At 36.5% G+C, this 23,261-nt stretch overlaps 3 protein-coding genes across 3 annotated transcripts; 2 read left to right on the plus strand and 1 right to left on the minus strand.

The window, feature by feature from the left end:
* The first annotated feature begins 1,414 nt into the window (after positions 1-1,414).
* Positions 1,415-8,252, plus strand: LOC141820154 (pyrophosphate-energized vacuolar membrane proton pump 1-like). Its single transcript, XM_074707426.1, has 8 exons — positions 1,415-1,640; positions 4,697-5,271; positions 5,436-5,815; positions 6,132-6,218; positions 6,338-6,668; positions 7,239-7,649; positions 7,755-7,814; positions 7,885-8,252. Exons 1-8 carry the CDS (start codon positions 1,415-1,417, stop codon positions 8,092-8,094), a joined length of 2,280 nt encoding a protein of 759 aa, XP_074563527.1. The 3' UTR covers positions 8,095-8,252.
* A 2,099-nt stretch (positions 8,253-10,351) lies between these two features.
* On the plus strand, positions 10,352-17,926 carry LOC141820180 (AMSH-like ubiquitin thioesterase 3). The gene is made up of 14 exons (XM_074707454.1): positions 10,352-10,591; positions 11,399-11,463; positions 11,644-11,707; positions 11,784-11,951; positions 12,123-12,226; positions 13,737-13,842; positions 13,926-13,972; positions 14,073-14,391; positions 14,474-14,563; positions 14,681-14,743; positions 15,285-15,359; positions 15,952-16,014; positions 17,020-17,072; positions 17,385-17,926. Exons 1-14 carry the CDS (start codon positions 10,478-10,480, stop codon positions 17,563-17,565), a joined length of 1,512 nt encoding a protein of 503 aa, XP_074563555.1. The 5' UTR covers positions 10,352-10,477; the 3' UTR covers positions 17,566-17,926.
* Positions 17,927-20,972: 3,046 nt separating this feature from the next.
* On the minus strand, positions 20,973-22,296 carry LOC141820190 (uncharacterized). The gene has a single exon (XM_074707468.1). The coding sequence runs from the start codon at positions 22,273-22,275 to the stop codon at positions 21,166-21,168; it is 1,110 nt and encodes a 369-aa protein (XP_074563569.1). The 5' UTR covers positions 22,276-22,296; the 3' UTR covers positions 20,973-21,165.
* Positions 22,297-23,261: the final 965 nt, after the last annotated feature.

The raw sequence follows: 23,261 nt of genomic DNA on the forward strand, positions 1-23,261 counted from the left end.
CACTGCACTAATTCATGAAAGCATCAAATGAAGTCATCCACTCTTAGTTTTTTTAATTACTCTCCTTGAACGAGAAAGAAGAAGAGAAGCAAATCGTAGACATCAGCAACCAAAATTAATGGTTTCTGCTGCTGTAGTTGGCCAAAAGCTCCTATAATTTAAGGCAGGGTTCTCCACTCTCACAGATTCAAGGCCAGCATGATTTCCACACTTAAAAGATATAATTTTTGATAATAATTAAGAGCACTAATCCAACTGCTTTTTGTAAAGTTTTCATATATAAACCAAATCTCCCCAAAATAGAGAAAACTGGAGTAATGAAAAATGTAAAGGAGGGAGCACCCAAAGGAATGAATATGATCCCTTCACAATCTGGGCTTGTGATATTATATTCCCATACTTTGGATAGCTGCAAACTGTTATGATTAATACTATACTTTACGCCTAATGACTCTCATTGCTTCATCTACAGTGTCCACTCAAGAACATAATCTAGCGTCGAGTTTATTTAATTTACTAACAAATATTCCTGAGCCATTAGAAATGTTGAGAATAGTCACGATGTTTGACAGGTGGAAAGTCTATCTATGTAAGTGACTAGTCCTTGTAGTAAGTTAGACATTGCTAAGTCAGTAAGTTAGACTTATAGAGTAAGACTTAATTAAACTTAGTAGGTCATACGAACTACAGATAGAGTTAGGTTGTTTATTTGTTGTATGTTAATTTTGTAGGGACCAGGAGCTAGAAATAAGATGGGGAAGCATAAGAGAAGCAAACAAAAGTAGTTGAACCAAGTTCGAATCAATTCAGGTCAAATTTGAGTTGATTGGATTCGAACGCTTGAATATTATTTAGACGTCCGGACAATCTAGACGCCTCTGGATAGTCCAAGCACCTAGATAAAAAAAATCGACCCCGATAAAAATTGAAGATATTAGATCAAATCATATCAGATCCGATCTAGGTGTCGAAATAATTATATGATATGAATAAATATTACATATAGATATTTAATACTTTATCCATCGAATAAATTTAAAAGATTTCTCGTCCAATAACTTTTAAAAATTTTATTTCACATAAGAAAAAGACTCTATTATACTGTAATTGAAAGTGAATATTGAAGTATTTGTCACTTCCGTGCCCGATCGAGTGCACTCAGCCACACTCTTGATAAGAATAAAAATGATGATAATATTGTTAATGTTAATGATAATAATAAAACGGTGAAAAATAAACTTGAAAACCATGGCAGTTTCTTTTTCCCTCCAAATGGCAAAAGACAAAAGAAAAGAAAAAGGCAAAAGGCAAAAGGGGGAACGGTTTTACGTTCGGCCGTGCGTGGCAGCGCTCCTTAAATAGTCGGAGCCACGGCACCTCGTCTCCCAGAAGGCATTGAGTCGGATCAGAGCAGATGGGGAGGCTTTCTAAGCCCTTGGTGGAGGTTCTAATCGCTCTCGCGGCGTTGATCGGCATCGGCTTCGCTCTGCTTCAGTGGTTCCTGGTCTCCAAAATCAAGCTTTCCGAGCAGCCGACGAAGGGGAGAAAGAACAAGACGGACGATGGCGTCCACGATGACGAGGAGGAAGGATCCGAAGCCGTCCGAAAGTGCGCTGAGATTCAGAATGCCATCTCCATCGGTGAGTGCTTCGTCTCTGAATTCCTTTCTATTTATGGAATGCCGAAACCTAGGAGGGGATTCTAGTCAACAAAATTGTAGAACTTCTATAGAGTACAAGAAAGTTCTTTTTTGCCTTATAACATAAAATGCAAGAATAGTTCAGTAAAATTCCAAGGCGGTTAAAATTCTGATGATCTACTTCTTGTTTATCTAATCAGAATAATTTAAAATTATTCTCGAGACTTCGTGGTATTGAGGTAATTGGATTTATTTTCTTTTAAAGATGGTTCCAAATATACTGAACTGCTATATGAGTAGTTACTTGCTTGATTTCTTATTGATTTTTTAAACTACTGTTAGTTTTTTCTTATTAATATTATTAAATTTATTTTTATTGGTCTTGGTTAAAATGATCCTTACTCCCTTTAACACAATCCAGTTTAGTCACCTGCTATCTTATTTTTCCAATCAGATTCTTTCTTTGGGTTCACATGCAGAATTCATACACTTTTAAAATTAATTGTCTTATGGGTCAGTTTCTTGAAAAAATTAATTAAAAAAAAATATTTTAAACAGTTTCTTAGTATTTTTTTTTTGGTGATGGAACTTTTGAGGGAAATGACTTGTGGACGACATTTTCTTTACTCAACCTTTAGCAAATAATTTAGAAAAGAGAATAAATCATTTTCTCTATCCATCCATAATCTTTTCACTTTATTAATAAATTTTTCTTTGCCCTCTACTCTCTATCCTCATTTATATAGATTGATTAGGCCAAATAGCCCTCAGGGTATAGTTGAATTAGTTATTACAGGACAGATTTACTAAAGTAGACAAGGATTGAATCTCGACGAAATCAAATGGTCATGGGACCGACTGCGTGGGGCTGCTGGGATGGCGGATTTCACCTTTTATTGAAATGCTGAAGATTAGACCAACCTTGAGAAAGGAAAAATATTTTCTTATATATGCATCAAATATTTGAAATTATTTTTCTAATATATTTTAATAAAACATGCAGACAATAGAAAATAATCTATTTTGCTAAAAAATATTTTTTTATTTCTAGAAAATAATTTAAGCATAAGTCTCCATATCTTCTTATTTGTATCAAAAGAATAAAAAATAGGCTCAATAAATGACATGGAAAATAGGCAACCAACACAGAGCAAGAATCACACGAATTTATATGGAAAATCTTAGATGGAGAAGAATTCACTATATAGAAATTGGTATAAGAGAATTGCAGTGGCTTCCCATTACATAATATAACAACAAAATCCTAATCATATATATGTGTGAAAGAGAGACCTTAATTACCTTTTCGAGTCAGGCCCAATAGAATTTGCATTATACATTCTAACAGTTTTTACCCAAACAATGCTATTTGGTCATCATATTAGAAAGATTATCTTGAGTATTGACTTTGCTCTTAACAATATCACAATTAGAAATTTTTCTATAGCACCTTTGCTTGAGTTTCACATCTAACCACAAGATGTTTCACTTCTCCTTAAAGAATAAAATATCATATATTTCATTCAGAGTAAGAGTATCATGTCTATAAAATAGTGTATTTGAAAGTTGAATATGATAGAAATACAATCTAACGTTCTTAATGCATGAACGTCAAGAAATCTCTGAACGATTCATGACAAGATCGTATATCATTGATGTATAGCAATTTAAACAAAGAACAACATTAAAAAAGAGTTCAATTTTGTCGCTTAACTATACCATTCTGATGTGGTTTATCAGGCATGATATACTGAGGTATTATCTCACATTCAACAAAAAGACCTAGGACATTATTCTCCGAATTTATTATATCTATCATAGTACTCATTACCACAGTTAGATTTTACGATGTTAATCTTTTTGCCTAGCTGATTTTCAACTTCAATTTTGAAAATTTTTAACATGTCTAGGGATTATGATTTTTCATGAATAAGGTACAAATAATCATATTGCGAATTATCATTTATGAAACTAATAAAGTATATTTGACTATTCCATTAAATCTTAAAAAATAATCCACATATATCAGTATATATTAGTTCCAAGACTTCATTATACCGATTTGCACCTTTATTCCTTTTGTTAGTTGTTATTTCTTTAACACATTCTATGCGGAAATCAAAATCTAACATATTAAGGGATGATTTGTCCAAATATGAAATAAAAATCAAATTCCATCGAAAAGATAGTACTATAAAAATATTTTTCAAATTCAAAATATATTAGTATCCAAATAAAGTCTAAATATATCAAATGCTTTCACTTTAGTCTTTTTGTCATTTTTCGTATAGATGCATCTTTTACCTTTAATTGGTTGTTGGCTCCTAGACAATCTTACATAGTGACATTTACATAAATGGTAGTTTCAAAATATATACATCAAGTGGCATTAGACACAGTAGTCAAATCTATACAACAAGCATGAAAAATATACCTTTCTTAGGCATACTTATGGCACTCATTTCTGTGGCCATTCTTCTTGCAAAAGAATTGAGTTCACGATCATGGTTTTTTTTGCATCTTATGGTTTCAAGTCTTAAGGTTTGCAGTTTGCTTCATATTTACACAGTTTAATGCCCCTTATAGATTCTTCAGATTTAGCATTGATCAATCAGGTGTAGCATTTTCTTATCAAGGGTTAGTGAATACCAAGGCACACAAAACAGTGAAGTTATTTTAGATTTGTACCGAAAGAATTAGTTCTTGGAAAGTCTAGGCAGTACTTGAAGCAAGAATCGAGACTAAGTGGTTATTCAAAAAAGGGAAAAAAAACTACAACAGGAAGAAGTAGAAGTAAAATTATCTTCCAACAGCCATAGTTTTGCAAGACAAATATTAGCTCAAAGATTGTTAGAAAACTTATCACTCATCAGTTACTCAATGCCTTTGGTGCTAATCACAACATTCATGCAATAACAATTTAATGCTTATATGCTGTGCTTATCTCGTAATTGTCTGATTTGCAGGCATTTTTGTAGGGCACACAACTATATGCTAGTTAGGGTCTTAGTCCTTTTGTTGTCTTTCTGATAATTAGCAATGCCATTGTTCCTACAGGTGCTACTTCATTTCTCATCACTGAATACAAGTATCTTGGAGTTTTCATGTTTGCTTTTGCTATTATAATATTTCTCTTCCTTGGATCGGTGAGAAACTATAGCACTCACTCTCAGCCCTGTCACTACAACAAGAATCAGATGTGTAAATCATCATTGGCGAATGCTGTATTCAGCACATTGGCTTTCCTTCTTGGCGCTCTAACTTCAGTTCTTTCGGGTTTTCTTGGGATGAAAATTGCAACTTATGCTAACGCCAGAACAACACTGGAAGCAAGAAAAGGTGTTGGAAAAGCTTTTGCTGCAGCTTTCAGGTCTGGTGCTGTCATGGGTTTCCTTCTTGCATCCAGTGCGCTCCTTGTTTTATATATCACAATCAATTTGTTCAAGATATACTATGGGGATGATTGGGAAGGTCTCTATGAGTCAATTACAGGTTATGGGCTAGGTGGTTCCTCAGTGGCGCTCTTTGGTAGAGTTGGAGGAGGTATATACACTAAAGCAGCAGATGTTGGTGCTGATCTTGTTGGCAAAGTTGAAAGGAATATTCCTGAAGATGATCCAAGAAATCCAGCAGTAAATTTCTACACATACATTTTCGTTTAGGTCTTCCGTAGTAATTCTTCGTAGATCATTTAGGAGTTACCTTTTTTGAAGCTTACAATGACGCATTCCAAGCTTACAATGACGCTTACAGTTTTTCTTGTAGTGTTCTAATCAGGATTTGTGCCCATATACAGGTGATTGCTGACAATGTGGGTGACAATGTCGGAGATATTGCAGGCATGGGCTCTGATTTGTTCGGATCTTACGCAGAGTCATCTTGTGCCGCGCTTTTTATGGGTGCAATCTCCTCGTTTGGCCAAACTCATAACTTCTCAGCAATGTCTTACCCTCTGCTGATCAGCTCAATGGGCATCATTGTTTGTTTGCTCACCACCTTGTTTGCCACCGACTTAGTTGAGATCAAAGATGTTAAGCAGATAGAACCTGCATTGAAATGGCAATTGATCATCTCCACAGTTCTCATGACTGGAGGAATTGCCATTGTTAGCTTTGTTTCACTACCATCTAAGTTCACTATTTACGATTTTGGTAACCAGAAGACTGTGAAGAATTGGTGAGTTCTTGTTATTATTAGTTGGACCATGCTGTTTTATTAGAATCTAGAACAGTTTGAAACTGCTATTATATTAATGGTCTGTTAATATTTATCCTAATCGCTACTATGATTAAATCCCGTCCCAAGAAATTTAATGCTAATCTCTATATGAAACTAAACAATTTTGCTGGGATCCATTCATACTTGTTTATGTCTAGTCTGTGCTAATTTTTACTCTGCAGCTGGACTATTACTCAATCTTTATCATTACGTTTATCTTTCTTCTTCCTTGTTCTTTTCTCTTCTCAATTAATTCTGTCTGTTCTTGTATCAGGCACCTTTTCTTCTGTGTATCGGTGGGGCTCTGGGCAGGTCTCATTATTGGTTACAGCACTGAGTATTTTACAAGTAATACATACAAGTGAGTTATTTTTCAAATTATGAGTATGAATAGTTTTCAGAACTTGCTGAATTTTTACTCTAATATATTGTTTTTTTTGCTATTTTCACTAAAAGTTAAGTGATATTTTTTTTTTGCAGGCCAGTTCAGGCTGTTGCAGATTCTTGTCGAACAGGCGCAGCCACTAATGTCATCTTTGGTCTGGCTTTGGGATATAAATCAGTCATCATCCCGATATTTGCCATTGTTGTAGCCATTTTTGTTAGCTTCAGCTTGGCTTCCATGTATGGAGTTGCTGTTGCAGCTTTAGGAATGCTTAGCACAATAGCCACTGGCCTCGCCATCGATGCTTATGGACCCATAAGTGACAATGCCGGTGGAATTGCTGAGATGGCCGGGATGAGTCACATTATTCGTAAGAGAACTGATGCTTTAGATGCTGCAGGCAACACCACTGCTGCCATCGGCAAGGTACGTACGTAATTAATGCTACCAATTTCATTTAAAGCTTAATTTCTCCTTCCACTTCACATGAATAGTATCCTTATGTTATATACCTTAGATTCTTTCAGAAAGATCATGATTAACACAGTTCTATTTATTTTGTACAGTTGTATTTATATTTATTTATGATATGTGAGATAAGGTGGGTAAGTTATATCACGTTTAGCTTAATTCTGCTATATCACTCGAATTGATCACTTTGTCGGTCTCTACGTCTGATGCTAATAACTAGCCTCTATATATGCAAAAACTTTTAAAATCTCGACTCTAGGAGAGTGATAATTGAATAAATCTAACATAAGCCATGAAACACGATCGATTCTTTCTTCATCATTTTTAAAGATGTTAAAATGGTCCTCTGGTTGTGTTTGTTTCAATATGAGGGATGGGATTGGAGCTCGATACTCTGGTTGTGTTTGACACAAGATTGTGTCGTGTCAAGAACAATCTTAATGAAATAAGAGATGTATTCCTCTCAATTTTATTAATGTCACCTATTGAGTTCTTTAACATGCTAAAATAACACTTACAAACCAGGGATTTGCCATCGGATCAGCAGCTCTCGTGTCTCTTTCCTTGTATGGAGCCTTTGTCAGCAGGTCAGGCATTGACGCAGTCAATGTGTTGACCCCAAAGGTGATCATAGGACTCGTCGCGGGAGCCATGCTTCCCTACTGGTTCTCTGCCATGACCATGAGGAGCGTGGGCAGTGCAGCACTCAAGATGGTGGAGGAAGTCCGGCGCCAATTCAACACCATTCCAGGCCTGATGGAAGGCACCACCCAGCCGGACTATGCCACATGCGTCAAGATCTCAACCGATGCCTCATTGAGGAAGATGATTCCACCTGGTGCTCTCGTTATGCTCACCCCTTTGATTACTGGAATCTTCTTTGGCGTGGAGACCCTCTCTGGGGTTCTTGCTGGTGCACTGGTTTCCGGTGTGCAGGTTATACATAGATCATTGAATTGTTTTCTTGGGTTCACCATATATATCTATTCGTCTTGGCTTATTGTTTCCTGCTTTTGCCATTATGCCTTCGTCTCTATGTAGGTTGCTATCTCAGCTTCAAACACCGGTGGTGCTTGGGATAATGCAAAGAAATACATAGAGGTATCCATTAATCTGTCATGCAATTCTAAACAAGCTAAGTGACATTGAGACTCCTTGTTGTTGTTAACAGGCAGGTGTTTCTGATCATGCCAAGTCACTGGGTCCAAAGGGGTCTGATGCCCACAAGGCTGCTGTAATTGGGGACACAATAGGGGACCCTCTCAAGGACACATCTGGCCCCTCCCTCAACATCTTGATCAAGCTCATGGCTGTTGAGTCCCTCGTGCTTGCCCCTTTCTTTGCTGCCCACGGCGGTCTGCTCTTCAAGTGGTTCGGTTAATTCTCAACTCAGATGGAAAATCTGAGATGTTTTAGCAACTTGTAGCTAGCTAGTATGTTTCAACTCTCAAGCATATGGCAGTGAGGCTTCACCTTTCAACAGCCTCTGGACCTCTTCTTTTAGTTTGCAACCCTTGGGATAGTGACTTCCTTGGAACTCTTTTTATGTACTGTTGTAAAAGCAAGTTTTTATAAATCTGTCAAGTGGAATAACAGGACCTGAGATGCAGAAAAGATTTAGGTCGTAGAATTGCTTAACTTTTGCTAGCTGTTGTTGGTTTGCTAATGATGACAATAAGAATTAATAATAATATATATATGGTAATATTACATAATAATTGCTCTCTTAAAAATCATTTAGTATGGAAGACTCAGTTAGGAACTTGATATTTAATTGCTCAAGGGAATATATATCTTCCTAAAGTTTCTTTCATATGTTGGTGGAAGACTCATGAACATATTTAATTGCCCAAGGGAATATATATCTTCCTTGAAGACACCTTGAGTATGATTTATACATCGATCAACGTAACATTAATTCTATCCTTGAAGACACCTTGAGTATGAGTTCGTCGAAAGAGAATATCTCCTTATGGGCGTATACATGTTGTGCACTCCAGTGTCTACCCACTAAAGGTTCTCACCAACTTATAATCATTAATCCTTGAATCACATCTTTAAGATGTCAACACACCCTTTTAGATAAATACAAGGTCAAGATAAAGGTTAAACCCTTTCTATTTCCTTTTAAGATAATATATATTGTCTCACTCAAGTGTTAATGTGTTCAATATATCATCTTCCAAGAAACAACGATCTTTAATGCAACAATAAGAGCATTTTAAATTTGAAGTTCCGATGAACTTTCAATCCTTTAGAACTCTTAGAGAAGGGAAGAGCAGGAGGAAGAATTCAAGAGGCACATTGAGAATTGAATGAGTTGAAAGTAAAAGGAGCTAGTTTGTTATATAGTGATAAATAAGGGTTGACCTGAAGAGGTGAAAAGACACAATTAATCGATGAAAGCAAATAAATTCAAGTGATGTATTTCCATTTAGCCCCTTGACTATTGGGATGAACAAATGTTTAGTGCATGTCGTTGGTAGAGGTGCTATGTCTCCGCTCTATTGTAGTTGTTCAACTATTTGAGTGCGATCAATTGTTTTAGTCAATCGCTATACAATTGAATCCCAATTAAATCTATCCTTGATCTATCATTCAAAATGAGATTTATCAATCTTAATTTCTTAAACAAATTGAGTTGTAAAATCTTAGGGGCTTTTTTATTGGTTCCAAAAGAATCAATATCTACATATATTCAAGTTAGTGTTTATCACGCATGCATATTCGACCACACTCATATGTGAACTCATGCTTTGATTTGATAAGTTGGACTAAATCAATCAATATTATAGTTTTTTAATCACTCAAATAGCTTTAGATATTAATTGTTTATTCAAATGATTTAGGATAAATTATTTATAAAAATAGTTCATTCATATTTCTATTTGATTAATTGATTACATAGAATAATTTTTGACTATCACTTTTATTTGGAGGTAATTGGTTGAAGATTTTAGTCATTAAAATGTCACTTTCTTGCACTTTCTATTGTTGTCGATGACTTGTAATTGCAACATATAACAAATCCAAATTAAGACTCTCACGAATGCTACGGTTGGTGTCCAACATAATATTCTTCTATATACATATATATATTTTGCTCTTGATACATACCATAATATAAAATGACAAACTTATTACCGTATGACTTGAAGGTCACGGATTCAAGTCTTAAAAGTAACCTCTTGCAATATAGGATAAGACTGTGTATATATATAATATATCTAATATGGTCCGATCCTTCTTCAGGACGTATGAACTAGAGGTCATGAAAATCAAGTTGTGAAAATAACTTCTTGCAATAAAAGATAAGACTGCGTATAATAGTAGATGTAATTCAATCCCTCTCCTAAACCCTATATTATTAAGAGTTTTGTGTATCCTTTATACATACCATAACGTAACATATTGCTAGATCTTTATAATTTATTTTTCTTAATTGGTATAATTATTTTTATCATTACATCTGTATTATTTCCACAATGCGTGCAGTGGAAATTGACAGCCCATTTGCCCTCTGTGAGCCGGCCCAACATATCGGCTATTATACTTCACGATCAAGAAACAACTGCCCTGCCGTAAAACTATAAATCCCAGCATAATCGATAGCAAGCTGAAGCCTTTCTGCGATTACCACTGACATCTGCTCGTGGGTTGGAGCGGAAGCGAGGAGCAGCTGCCGATTCCTCCGCTATTTGTTGCGACGAACACCGGAGGTGGAGAAACCCTCGATCGGCGCCGATCGCAGGCGGACGGTTGCGATGAGGCCTTACGTGAGGTCGATCGACATCAACGCCCTCGCTCAGAGGGTGGAAGTCGACAACCGCATCTCCCTTCCCTTCTACTTTCGCATCGCTGATAATCTCCTCAAGCAGGTTCCCTTGCTTATCGACACCCGTTCCGATCCCAATCTTGTGCCCTTTTTCTCAATTCGAACTATCGCTATATATATATACTTTTTTTTTTTTTTACAAAAATCGAATTTTGAACGGATTTTTATCTCAATTGAACTATTATTTAAGAAATTCGAAGATACCTTTATGAATAAGAAATAAGAGGAGGAGGAAAGGAAATGTTGATGGTCAAAAAGGAAATGTTGATGGTCGTTTGATATAAATTTTGCTGCTGGATATCTTTTTGTGGTAATAAACTTTCATGTTCTGTCAAGTAGCTATATTGTGAAAATTACAGTTTTTTATCCTACTAATTTCTGGGTAGCAATTCTCAAAATGGAGAAGGAACGAAAAACTAAAAACCCATATGACTTTCTAAGGATGGTACTAAACTTTTGCATTCGTGCAAGGTTTCTCGCAAAATAATATGAGCTTATGACAGAATCATAACATCCGTATAAAATATACTACGGTTTGTTATTATGTCTTTTAAGAAACTCCATGAAACTTAGTCTAACAATACATTTATCGAGGAACATATATGAGAGAAAATACATAATAGAAGAATCAAATGATTCACAAGATTATACTTGGTCCATTACGGCCTTTTTGATTTCTAATGCTTGTAGACTCTGTGCTTGTGCTTCAATTTTTTGGCACATTGACATTGAACTGTTGAGGTGGACTTAATTATATTTTGTTCAACAAGGCCTTTTTGATTTCATTATTCATTGCCAAATTAAGTGCTTTAACAGTACACTAAATTCAAACGCTTTCTTTTATCTTCAGGCTAGAATTTATAGGGAGGAGAAAAATATCATTGATTTGTACATCATACTTCTCAGATATTCAAGGTATGAATCCTGTCAACTAAGATACTGTTTTTATGCTTTCTTTCCACCAATGATTGTCACTAGAAAAGTATCTGTCCACAATCTTCTACTTTTTTGGTTTTTCCCTTCTATTTCAATTGGATGCACACTACAATTTGTGGTTTTTGCTAAGAGTTTTTGGACTTAAACCTTTGGTTGCAGCCTGTTGTGTGAGACAATACCCTGCCACCATGAATATCAGGCACTTCCTCTTGCTTTTAAGGAGGTTGGTATGGCCATTTTGCATTTTCTCAGCCTTTGTAGTATTCTATTAATTGATTATTATTAGTATTTTCCAATAGAAATTGTTGGCTGTAATGAATGAACTAGAATCGCTAAAGCCAGAAGTTCAACGTCGAGTTGATGAACTTAACCGTGAGCATATGATACTAAATTCTAGTCAGAAAAGGATCTCCACTAGTTCAGCTCCGGCTAAGACACAAATCCTCACTAATTCACACATTGAGCAGGTATGCTTTTGCTGTTTCTCAGATAGTTGAATGATTGAATACTGCTTAATCAAAGAAAAGTTTGCTTGAGTATAACACTGTCAATGATGATGAGAGTACTTGATTCACCTCTGGCATAAATCCTAAATTTGAACTTTGCTACTAATTATTATCTTGTTCTCATAAATGCAGATGCCTGTAAGTAATACATCTTTGTCCTCATGGAGGCCTTCTAACAATAAGATTCAAATTGTTTCGCCAAACAACTTGCAGACAGAGAGACCATTTCAGAAAATGTATGTAGATAAAATTATTTAATTTCCCTTAAACATTGTATTGCCTAGTTTTGATAGGAATTTTGGAATTATGGAAAGAATCATTAAAACCAGAAGCTGCAACAGATTCAGGTGAAAGGAAAGGCATTTCAGAATGCTTCATTGGATGTTTGATGTTGCATGAAAAGCTTAAATATTTTGTCAGAGCTAACCAGTATATAGCCATGGCAAAATACATAAAGCAAATAGAAATTAAATAAAAGATAATTCTTTTGCTGATAACTTGGTCCAATAAAATAGAACTATTCAGGGGTATAGATTTTTTTTACAAATTTATTATTTCTATTTTCACTATCTCTAGCAAATTTAGTCTATTTTATCTTTGCCTTATTAAATGGCTATTGTAAACCCTATACAAGAGGGCATCATTTCATTATTCTATTCATTTAAGCAATAATGCAAAATTATCTATTTGGGGCCCCCCCCCCCCCCCCCCCCCCCCCCCCCCCCCCCCCCCCCCCACCCTCCTTTCCTTACGAGAGCACCAACTTAGGCTTGCAATCCTATAAGACCAGAGAGTATATCCTCCATTTAACATTTTTATTACTCTGTTGTCATCTTTAAATTTCAGTGGCTCATATGCCTCAAGTTCATTTTTTGTCACAAGATCCTCAAGGTTTATATACCTCAAGTTCATTTTTTATTATTGCAATGTCACATAACTGTTATATATTGGTTAGATATTTTAATTTTTTTTTTCCATTTTTTTGTTTATCTTACGATGTACATTAGTAGAGCATACTCTCAGTAATAATTTATTCCAGTGGTTCAGGTAGGATTGTGGACACCAGAATGGTTAGATTTTGTAGTATTCAATTTCACAGAACACTTGTAGTGCACCTCATACCATCTGTGCGCTTGATAATAATTAGTTGGTAATGCAGGAGCACATTTCGTCATGTTAACTGATTACATTGACTTGGAGTGGACTTGTATGTTTTTTATTCTCTTTTTGAGTTTTGATTGGAGATGAGCTCCTTAAAGGAGAAGCCACAAGGAATGTAATATTATCTTCACAGGCCTACAGGAATTCCATCTGGTTAGATGTACCTATTGGTTCTTCTTGATAACTCGTTCTGTTGTCCAATAAGGGGATTACATCTTTTATCTTTTAAGAATTGATTGATTATCCAGATTCCTGTTGTCATGAAATTAGCATGTTGATCATGATTGTCTGTTGCTTGTTCTTAAGGACTATAGTGTCGAATGAGGTGTAGGCTATTGGGAATTTCAGAATTTTTATGGATTCTAAAGTATGTCTTTAACATTTACTCAGTTTCCATGGCTTCTTTCTATAGATTGGTTCAGGAAGTTATTTAAGATGTATCACTTTAAAGTCTTTATCATCTTTTTCTATTGAATGGTTTATAAAACATTAAGCTGCTGTTTGTTTATCTCTGTACCACTGCCATTGATACTGTGCTAAAAATATGCTTGACAAGGTCTTAATCTATGAATACTTATTTTACAGATCCCTTGGCCTACTTCATCCAAAAGAAGAAACCTTATCTAGGCACTCCATTTTAGGGTCTAATGGGCTTTGGGGTCATAATGCAAGACCAATTACTGGTAGAAGGGTAAAATCCTTTTATTCTTCACATATTTTTAGCCCGCCCTTAGCATAGTTAATGGCCCTAATATTTTCTGCTATTTGGTACAGGTCCAGTATCCAAGCAATTCTGAGTTAATTCAAGATGCAAATTCAAGGTGAAAATGTTTAGCCTTGATGCTTTACAAACTGCTGTTACATGCTTTACTTGTTTGAATAGCATAAAAAGAACCACTACTTTGTCATAATGTCAAGCAGGCTGATTCAAGATGTGCAATCCAGTTCAGCTGTGATAAATGAGGGTGATTCTAGAAAGAACAATTATGATCTGGAGTCAGTTCTGTCCCTTGATGATGGTAGATGGTCTATTGCTGTAGAGGAATCTGATTCTATTATCAAAACTGCAGCTCAGCAAGATTTTGCTCATTTGAACATAAGGCAACCATCTCCTCCTCCAGTTCTAGCTGAAGTGCAACCTCAGTCGTTTGCAATTTCTCCATCCAGAGTTGCTGATCCAAGACCTGGCCCTGCAAATCCTTCACAAGAAGGAACAAAGGCTTTTCAACATTTGCATGTTGTAAGCACTCTTCCTGGTTTATGTGTCACTCAAAAGCTTGATTAACATAACCTAGTTAAACAATAAAAGCTTTCATTTACAGCCAGTAAAGATGATGGAATCATTTTTGCGGCTAGCAGAAAAGAATACTGCCAAGAACTTGGAAACCTGTGGAATTCTTGCAGGTGCATTGGTAAGTAACCTTAAGTTACATTATCTATGATTTGCAATAAAAACAAACAAAAAATAGCATTATCTAACATATCTGATTTTGCTTGATTCCTGATGTTATCCAATGTTTTTCTTGTAGAAAAATAGGATGTTTTATGTGACTGCCTTAATAATCCCAAAGCAAGAATCAACATCTGATTCGGTATGAATCTTGTTACTCTTTCTGATAGATTATGATATTATACCTACAGCATATTGTGATTGGGCTTGCCAAATTTTTTTTTATCTTTGTAATTTGATTGCAGTATGACAAGCAGCTTAGTACCAATGAGCTTTTGTTGCTAGTTATATATGTAATAATAGAGAATATCTGTTTATATCTAAGTGTTGTGTCATTTCTAGTGTATTAGTTATCTGTGCATATTGTCCATATCAGCTCCTGCTCTCAAGCTTTCACACAATTTTATTTGTTTACTTTCTCTGTATAGTGTCTCTTGATTTTGTCATGTCATCCCCCCTTTCCCCCAGAAATTATTCTGGTTGTTGGTGCCGGAGAGACTCTTTGAAATGACTCTTGGATATAACTGACTTTGGTCTTAAGGGCCCTAGTTGATTTGATTATACACATAATTACAGATTTATGTTTCACTTGTTAATTTTTGAGCCTTGTAAACATTTCCAGTCTTGATGTTTTTCCCTATTGTTAATCACTTGTATGTAATAAATGTTTTTTTTTCTTCCAGTGCCAAACTACTGATGAAGAAGAAATATTTAATGTCCAAGACAAGCTTTCTCTGTTTCCTCTTGGGTGGATTCATGTAAGTCTGCTACGTCACTTGTGCTTAGCATAAAAATCATTTCCCCCCTCATTTCTCATCCAATTGCATTTTGAAACAATAATTGAAGTGTGGTTAGGCTTTGCTCTTCATCTTCTCTGTTCTTGATGAATCTGAAGATCTCAATCATATTTTGTATGCTTATATACTTGTCTTTTTTTGTTTTCCTATACGTGAAGTGATTATAAGCATTGAACATTTCTTTTTCTAGTTTGTGTTTTGCCATGAGTATTTGTCCTACAATTATTGTGTGAGTAGGAATCTCCACTCTTTCAAACTGTGATACCACCATTCAGCCTCACAGGGAAAGATGTGACTGATTAGGGTGTTTATAGGTTAATTTTAGTATTTGTGTCTAATAGCTGAATCTAATAAGTTCATAGGTCAATTTTCTCATTTCAATGGATTGTGGCACAAACATGTAGAAGCTTAGATGTGATTATTTATTTTCTTATTCAACTATTTAACACATTATGCTTCTTTTGGTACGCATGACATGATTTTTGGTGAATTCTATGCCTTATATGATGTATGACTTGTTCATTATAAGTCAATTCATTTGGATTATTTTCAGACTCACCCAACGCAGACGTGTTTCATGTCATCAATTGACCTCCATACTCATTATTCGTATCAGGTGAAACTTCAACACCTTTTGTACTGCTGCTTTTTGTTAATTATTATTATTTATATAATTTACAAAACTATTAATCCATTTTATATCATTTAACCATGATGTTGTACTGTGCTTAATAATTATATGTAGTTTCAGTTACAAACTGTGCTTAATAATTATATGTAGTTTCAGTTACAAAGTAGATCTTTGCATCTTTTAAAAATGTTTGTCCTCCAACTTACATATCATTTTTAGGGCATGGCTTAAAAATGACAATATATCCAACCCCAAATAGTTATATTTAGGCATTTGGTTCAAAGGAGAGGTGTTCAAGGGAAAGTTGTATTTTCCCTATTCATTTTCAGTATAGATTATCTTTTACCAGTTGATTTCACCTTTTTTTTTGGGATGAGCTCACAAAAAATAAATTGGTATTTTGTATTCCAAGATTTCTATTGTGCATTCTTAAGAATGACTAGAGAAGTGTGCACTCTCATTGCATCTCATTCCTGAGTTCCATCATGTCTTAGCTCCATGTTCTGCCTCACACCTCTGATAAAATGGTTTTAATGATGCTGTCAAATTTTGTCCTTCAACTATTTACATCTCCATTGCCTATCTGTCAGTATACACATTACATTTCCCACTCACTATTTCAATAATGATTATTTTTCATGATGGTAATTCTTATGTAGTCGGAGGCTGGAAGAAGTATGACTGGAGTTATAGGGAGATGGCAAGGTTTGATCAGTCATGTTGCTGATACTGCTTTTGATCATAGTTTTTCATCCTAAACTACCGAAGCATATACTCAACATGTTGTCTTAGTCTATTTTCTATTAACCATATATTAAACCAAGGGTTTAGTCAACAATCATTTGTCCTCACATCTATGTACATCTTATTTTTTTCCCCACATTAGTTGGATGTAAACGAACACCAGTGTCACCTTACATACATCTGTTGATGCTTTTGCTGAGATTAATATTTTGAAATTATTTCTAAGCCTTAACCTTGTTTTAACAGATTATGTTACCAGAAGCAATTGCAATTGTTATGGCTCCAACAGATACATCAAGGTAAGCATGCAATTTATACTTAATCATGGGCATATAATCTTTTCATTTTCTAGCCATGCGCCAAGAGGTTAAAAGAAGGAAACATTCAATAACCTCTCATACATACAGTAAATAGTTGTAGCAGTCAACTAAAACTGATCTAGTTAATTCTATGAATATTTGGATATATCTAAATTCTTTTTTTATTAGTGAGTATAATTTTTTGGATTACTATTCTATGGTTTTAACACTAAAAAATGGAAGCCTAATGTAGTTTCTCTACATTATATATGCTTTTTATGGAGAAGCTTCATGTTATTTTCCTTTCTACAGAACACATGGTATATTCCATTTGACAGATCCAACAGGTGTTAATCTGATACGCAATTGTCAAGAACGCGGATTCCACCCACACGAGGAGCCTCTTGATGGCATTCCTATTTACCAACACTGCTCTCATGTTTACATGAATACCAATATGAAATTTGATGTCATCGATCTTCGTAGCTCGTGATTCAAACATCTTGCCAAAATGTGTCCAACACACTGGAGATTGCAGAAGCAACATTCTGTTTATATTGCAGCAATTTGCTTGATGCATCCATGCACGTATCCATGCTCAAATTCGAACTGATATTCTCATGCCATATGTTCATGTTACCCTATACATGTATCCAATTGTGAGTGACGAGCGTCAAACCCAAGGGAAGCATCTTGTATTTCTTTGATCTGGGTGTTATGTTGTTTAGCAGTTGCTTATATTTCATTCCTCCAACACTTAGAACCTAAAAAATGAGCCTATCTATGCCAAGTAGTGATATCTTCTAATGGTTGCAATGGATGTTGTGGCTAATGACAGTGATTTTTATCCGTGAGTGGTGATGATGATGATTGGATATATTATTTTCTTGTCAAAGATGATTAAAGTTGTGACCAATCTGGTTGGGTGTTTTATTGAATGTCTTCAAAGAGACTATGGTGAACAACCTTACTTCTCTAAAAGTCATGTGAAATCTTAATTTAATTTGCTAGGAGAATTATTAACTAACAAAGATTATTTATAAACTTGGATGACAAACTATTATTAATTGATAAAAAATTTGCAGCGTGGCTTTCAAATAGCATTGGAGATTGCTTGGGAATTGCTAATTGTTGATCATTTGTAATATAATAACCAGGCGTTCACCCGTTCATCATTGAAATTGTAAATTTATTATTAACTTACACTTAAATTTATAATTAAAAAAATGGACTGTATAATTATTTTTTAAAATATAAATCACTTTTATTTTTAATGTGTATTAATTGTGAAAAGAATAGTTTTCAGTTTTACTAATATACTAAGTTCATTAATAATTCTAAATTTAAAATGCATTAACTTTTTTTAATTTTTTTTATCAAACTTATAATTTCTTGAAAAATTGATATCTAAAGTGGAATACTGAACCCTTTTGATAAAATAAAAATATATAAATGAATATTAAATATAAATTTAAAATTTTATTCAATTTCTAAATATTGAATAAAAATAATTTTAAATATCTTAAGAAAACTTTAGGAAGTACTAAATTCTCTAGGGGAAGGAAGAATATGGATGAGATCTTTCGAGTAGATGCTTTTGGTCCCATTTTATTATAATTTTTTTGTTGATAATTTAGATATCTGAGTCTTGGATTTAACTAATCCTAAAAGTAAACGGACCTCATCCCTAGTTTGTCCACAGATAAATCTAGGAGTACGAAGCTAACATCATAGATTTTTCATTCCAACGAAGGAATCCCACTTTACTATAATACACTTGGTGTAGGAGTCTATCCCATGGATTGACACATTATCGAATATCTTGTGGAATTTCTAGTTTTCATGAGAGTGGGCATCTAAGAAATAGAAGTGAAATTTCTTTTAATTTAGAATTTCATGCATTGAAAAACACTTTCAATTATTATTACTCTTTTAACCTCATTGTCCACAGATCACAGAGATAAATTTATGTGGGGGCGTAGGAAGACTTTTTATGAATAGATCTCCATTCATCTCACTGATAAAATCTTAATCCATCATATTTTCAAACGCTAGTTCGTTATAACTTCCAATTAAACCCTAAGTTAGAACTTTAATTCTGTTTTTATCTTTAAAATAGAAAACAATATTTTTTTCATTATAAGATTATAAATTTTACAACATGCAAGTAAATTGAAAATGCATATCCGCACATCATGCCCTGTTATTTTCGTGCAATATCAAGTCAATGATTTCCACATTTTCATGATAACTACAAAAACATGCACCGATGTTTATAATCATTCATGCAAATTTTGGATAATCAGTGAGTTATTTTTGACTATCAAAATGTCTTAACTCCAAAAAAAAAAAACCTTGATAGTATTCCTAGAGTTGGACTCACCATAGAACAAGTTCAACTCAAAACTACTAAATAACTTTCCACAACTCTAAAAGAATTTTTTTCCCCATCTATCCCTCGTTTAGTTCAGCATTAAATTCACCAACAATATTGACTCGACAAGGTTCTAAAGGCAGATTTCTACCCCAGTCACATCGACCAACATAGCTTGGCAAGAAGGAACATGCATGATCAAACAAGTAATGCTTCTGCAAGTCAGAATAAAACTGATCTGATTGTCACCCTCATCAACAATCATGTTTCCACATTTACGATAAGAATGACGTGACTATGACCTGCCACGGTCATCAGCTCAGAGCCAACCTGAATTGGGTGGTTGGAACCTAATCAATCCAAGAAAAAAAAAAAACCCCATCGTCCTCAATGATCCACCAATACCCGCAGTCACGAGAAACCCACCCAACCACCCACCCAACCACCCATCAATATTGAATCCAGTACTGATGAGTGTTTGGTTATATCATCCAAGAGATCGATACGTACAACTTTATAAAGTGCCCCGTACCAGTCAGAGCTTAATATTTGAGCTCATACACAGCTCACACAACTTCAAAGAGTGGGTGGATTCTCCCTGCCTTTGTCACCTTCCTGCATAGTAGAGGTTAACGAGCAGCACAAGGAAACAAACCTCTTTTTTAGTACTCAATATTAACAGCTCTGCGCTTTGGTAGATTCCCATATTGTCACATGCACAACAGCCACCTTTCTTTCTGTGCTGCAAGTAATCTATCTCCCCATCCATTGAACCAAGGAAAGCCATTTTTGTTTATTTTAGCAGCTAGCTACTGCATCCGAAGCTTAGCTCAAGTGCTCAATCACACCTAGTGACATAAAATATATATGGTAAGTGATACTTTGGCACACCAGAAAGTTAACAAGTTGTAAGCCCGAGATAGTTGTTAATCCAGAGCATCATTTTGTTGGCACGGGATGTGATCCAGAAACCCTAAACGAGTGAAGGAATTAATGGTAGGGCAACATAAAATGAAAGGAGAGTACCTGACATTTGTTTGTTTAGAGTGAGCAGAGCCCCACTGCCAATGATGTGGTCCTTTCCTGAACGGATCATGTGCGTGCATGATACAACACGCTAGTAAGGATTGAAGAAGCCACCACCTGGCATCTCACCAAACTTGATAAGCTTCGGATTGGTTGCGTGACCAACTTTAGCATCAAGTTGAGCAGTTGATTTGACTCCAGTTCATGTACACTTGGCTGAAGGATGCACAAACTGATCTCTAAATTGACACTTGTACTATATGGTTGAACAATCAATAGCTTAGGCTAAATAATAGGCCAGAGCAAAAGTCCATGGGACTGTATAGAGAAGTGAAGTGAGCTTGGTTAATCAATCAGGGAAGCAAAGCCTAACAATCACAAACACCACCGTCTATACCCCTGGAAGAACAAATGACATGACAAATAACATTGGTTGATTCAGTACCTATTCTGCAACTTTTGTTACAACGGAGAAGCAAAGCCGTGTTGCAGTTGATCAATTAATTAAAGCAAGCAAAGAACAAGGTAATGATAAAACAAACAAAACCAAACAGACGACAAGAAATCGTCGCGGAATTGGCTTCGTTGCACTGAAACTTGAATGATTTAGGAAATACAGCAACAATCATAAGATATTTACTATACAGAACACCATTTTTGTGGGGGTATTTGGGGGTAGTAAGAACCTACGAGTTACCTCGAGGAAACGGAGTTGAGGGAACGGGCGAAGCTATTAATGGCACCGTAACTCCTGGAGCTAAACCATAGGCAGCCGAGGAGGTCCTGGCGGTAAGGGAGGAAGGTTCTCCGTCTCATTTCCTCCGCCTGTGCTCGGTTCGCCGTGTAAAGCCGCTCGTGCGCCGACGGAACGGTCCTCCGCCGCCTCCCCGTACCGTTCATTGGCCTCTGTTGCGACGGCGGAAGCTGACGCCCTTCCTCTCGCTTTGACGTGGATGTGGTTGGCTGTGGATTCGTTTCTGGCTCTGAGAGCGCCATGGGCTTCTCCCTGGCTTTGGAGGACGAAAAGGATATCCCATTCCAGAACTTTTTCCCCTGGCCACCCGCTTCGCTCTTGCTACGGTGGAGGAAATCCTTGAGAGAGATCCACTGCTTTGAGATCCGCCCTGAAGAGGAGGATGACGACGTTGACGAAGAGGACGAGGAACGGGAGGATGCTGAAACTGGAGGCGCCGGAACTTCCTCTGCTTCGATCTGCTTCGGATCTGGAGTCTTCTCGCGTTCTTCACCCCACTCCTCCCTTCCCTTGCCATGCTGCCACCAGCGAAACTGAAGATTCCTCAGCGGCGACATTGATCTGGCCCTCCGATGCACGGACCTACTCCGGAGCTTCAGATCCCGTCCGCGTACCTCGATATCCATCGCCTCACGGCTGCCCCGCGCGTCATCCTCCGCGTTCTCATCCTCCTCGGCCCCGAGATCTGGAAGTGGTGCGAGGGACTGCGGGCGCTGGAGATGGGAAGACAGTTTCATCGGCCGGATCTGACCGTTGAGGAACAGTTCGTCGGCGGAGGCCGCAGTGGAGTTTGGGTGGACGCGGGAGGAGAATTCGAACTCGAAGGAAAACTCACCGGACGCAGGATCGAAAGGGGAGTCCTCAGGAGAACAGGGAGAGGTCGCGGAAGAGAGGACGTAGTGCATCGGGCTAGACGGGGCGCTGAAGAAGAAGAATCCCGCGACGGCGGAGGACGAACCGCCGCGACCGGGGCTGGAGGGCGCACTGGCAAAGGGGGTCGAGCAGGCGCTCTCGAACTCGTCGCCATGGCTAGGGCTTTGGAGCTCCATAGTGGGGCGTAGAAGTGAGAGAAGGACGGCGAGAGCGTCGGCCTCTTATCCGACAACCAGAGTTGGGCGGGGTTGGGGCTTTTCAAGTCCTCGACGCCTAATTTCCGACTCCGATGAATTTCCATTAATACCCTCAATAGTTATTTTGAAGGACTATAACGCAAGACTTTCAAAATAGGACAAGAGTTCGAATCCTGGTGAAGTCAGACAATACCTTTACTGCGTCGTAACCAACTGCACTTTCTCGATTTACCTCCGTACAGATGATCATGGGACCGACCGTGTGGGGCCGTTAAGGTGGCGGATTCACCTTTTTGCAGAAAAAGAAGGACTATAACGCGCTCCCGGGACATAACTGCATTGGTTACGACGTAGCAGACTGGTTTGAATCCTGGCGAAGCCAGGTAATACCCTCTCGTGTCGTGACCAATTATAATTTCTCGATTTACCTTCTCACAGATGAGTCGTGGGATCGACCGTGTGAGATCGCTAAAGTGGCAGATTCCACTTTGCAGAAGAAAGACTATAACGCCATAAGTGTAGTAACTTAATTACAACCTATGGGCTTTGGATTCTCTACTGATTCAAGTATCTAAATGTCTACTATAATTACAATTATGTGTATGGAATAAATAGCATATTCTAATCTGCAATTTGAATTATTTCCTTATTAATCTGATTTTTCGAGTTAACTGAGGCCAATAATTACCATGTGCATGACATAAATGCTTTCCCATTATTGATCACTCAATCTTAAATGAAGCATAAATAAATGCCACTTTGCCTTTAATATTGCTCATAAACCACTAATTAATGCACATGGCATGAGTTGTAGCCTTGTAGGAAGTTGATTGAAGGAGAACCGTTGGATTGGAAGGGATGGATTGAATATTCGATTAAAATTAAATTAAATTAAATTGATATGATATCGACACAATTACATTTATATTACTCTTTTCATTTTAATAGAAAAAAATTAATTTGTC

The sequence above is a fragment of the Curcuma longa genome, unplaced genomic scaffold (genome assembly GCF_044706935.1).
Source record: "Curcuma longa cultivar G26 ecotype Majalengka, Jawa Barat unplaced genomic scaffold, ITB_CL_G26_1.1 utg2798_np1212_758248_RagTag, whole genome shotgun sequence".
In the NCBI taxonomy this organism is placed as follows: Eukaryota; Viridiplantae; Streptophyta; class Magnoliopsida; order Zingiberales; family Zingiberaceae; genus Curcuma; species Curcuma longa.

Excerpts from the sequence above, each read along its gene's own strand:
- LOC141820154 (XM_074707426.1), top strand. The coding sequence starts at position 1,415 with ATGGGGAGGCTTTCTAAGCCCTTGGTGGAGGTTCTAATCGCTCTCGCG. Across the intron at positions 5,816-6,131 it reads CAGAAGACTGTGAAGAATTG|GCACCTTTTCTTCTGTGTAT; the intron begins GTGAGTTCTTGT and ends TTCTTGTATCAG. Across the intron at positions 7,815-7,884 it reads ATGCAAAGAAATACATAGAG|GCAGGTGTTTCTGATCATGC; the intron begins GTATCCATTAAT and ends TGTTGTTAACAG.
- LOC141820180 (XM_074707454.1), top strand. The coding sequence starts at position 10,478 with ATGAGGCCTTACGTGAGGTCGATCGACATCAACGCCCTCGCTCAGAGG. Across the intron at positions 12,227-13,736 it reads GAGAGACCATTTCAGAAAAT|ATCCCTTGGCCTACTTCATC; the intron begins GTATGTAGATAA and ends CTTATTTTACAG. Across the intron at positions 16,015-17,019 it reads ATACTCATTATTCGTATCAG|ATTATGTTACCAGAAGCAAT; the intron begins GTGAAACTTCAA and ends TTGTTTTAACAG.
- LOC141820190 (XM_074707468.1), bottom strand. The coding sequence starts at position 22,275 with ATGGAGCTCCAAAGCCCTAGCCATGGCGACGAGTTCGAGAGCGCCTGC.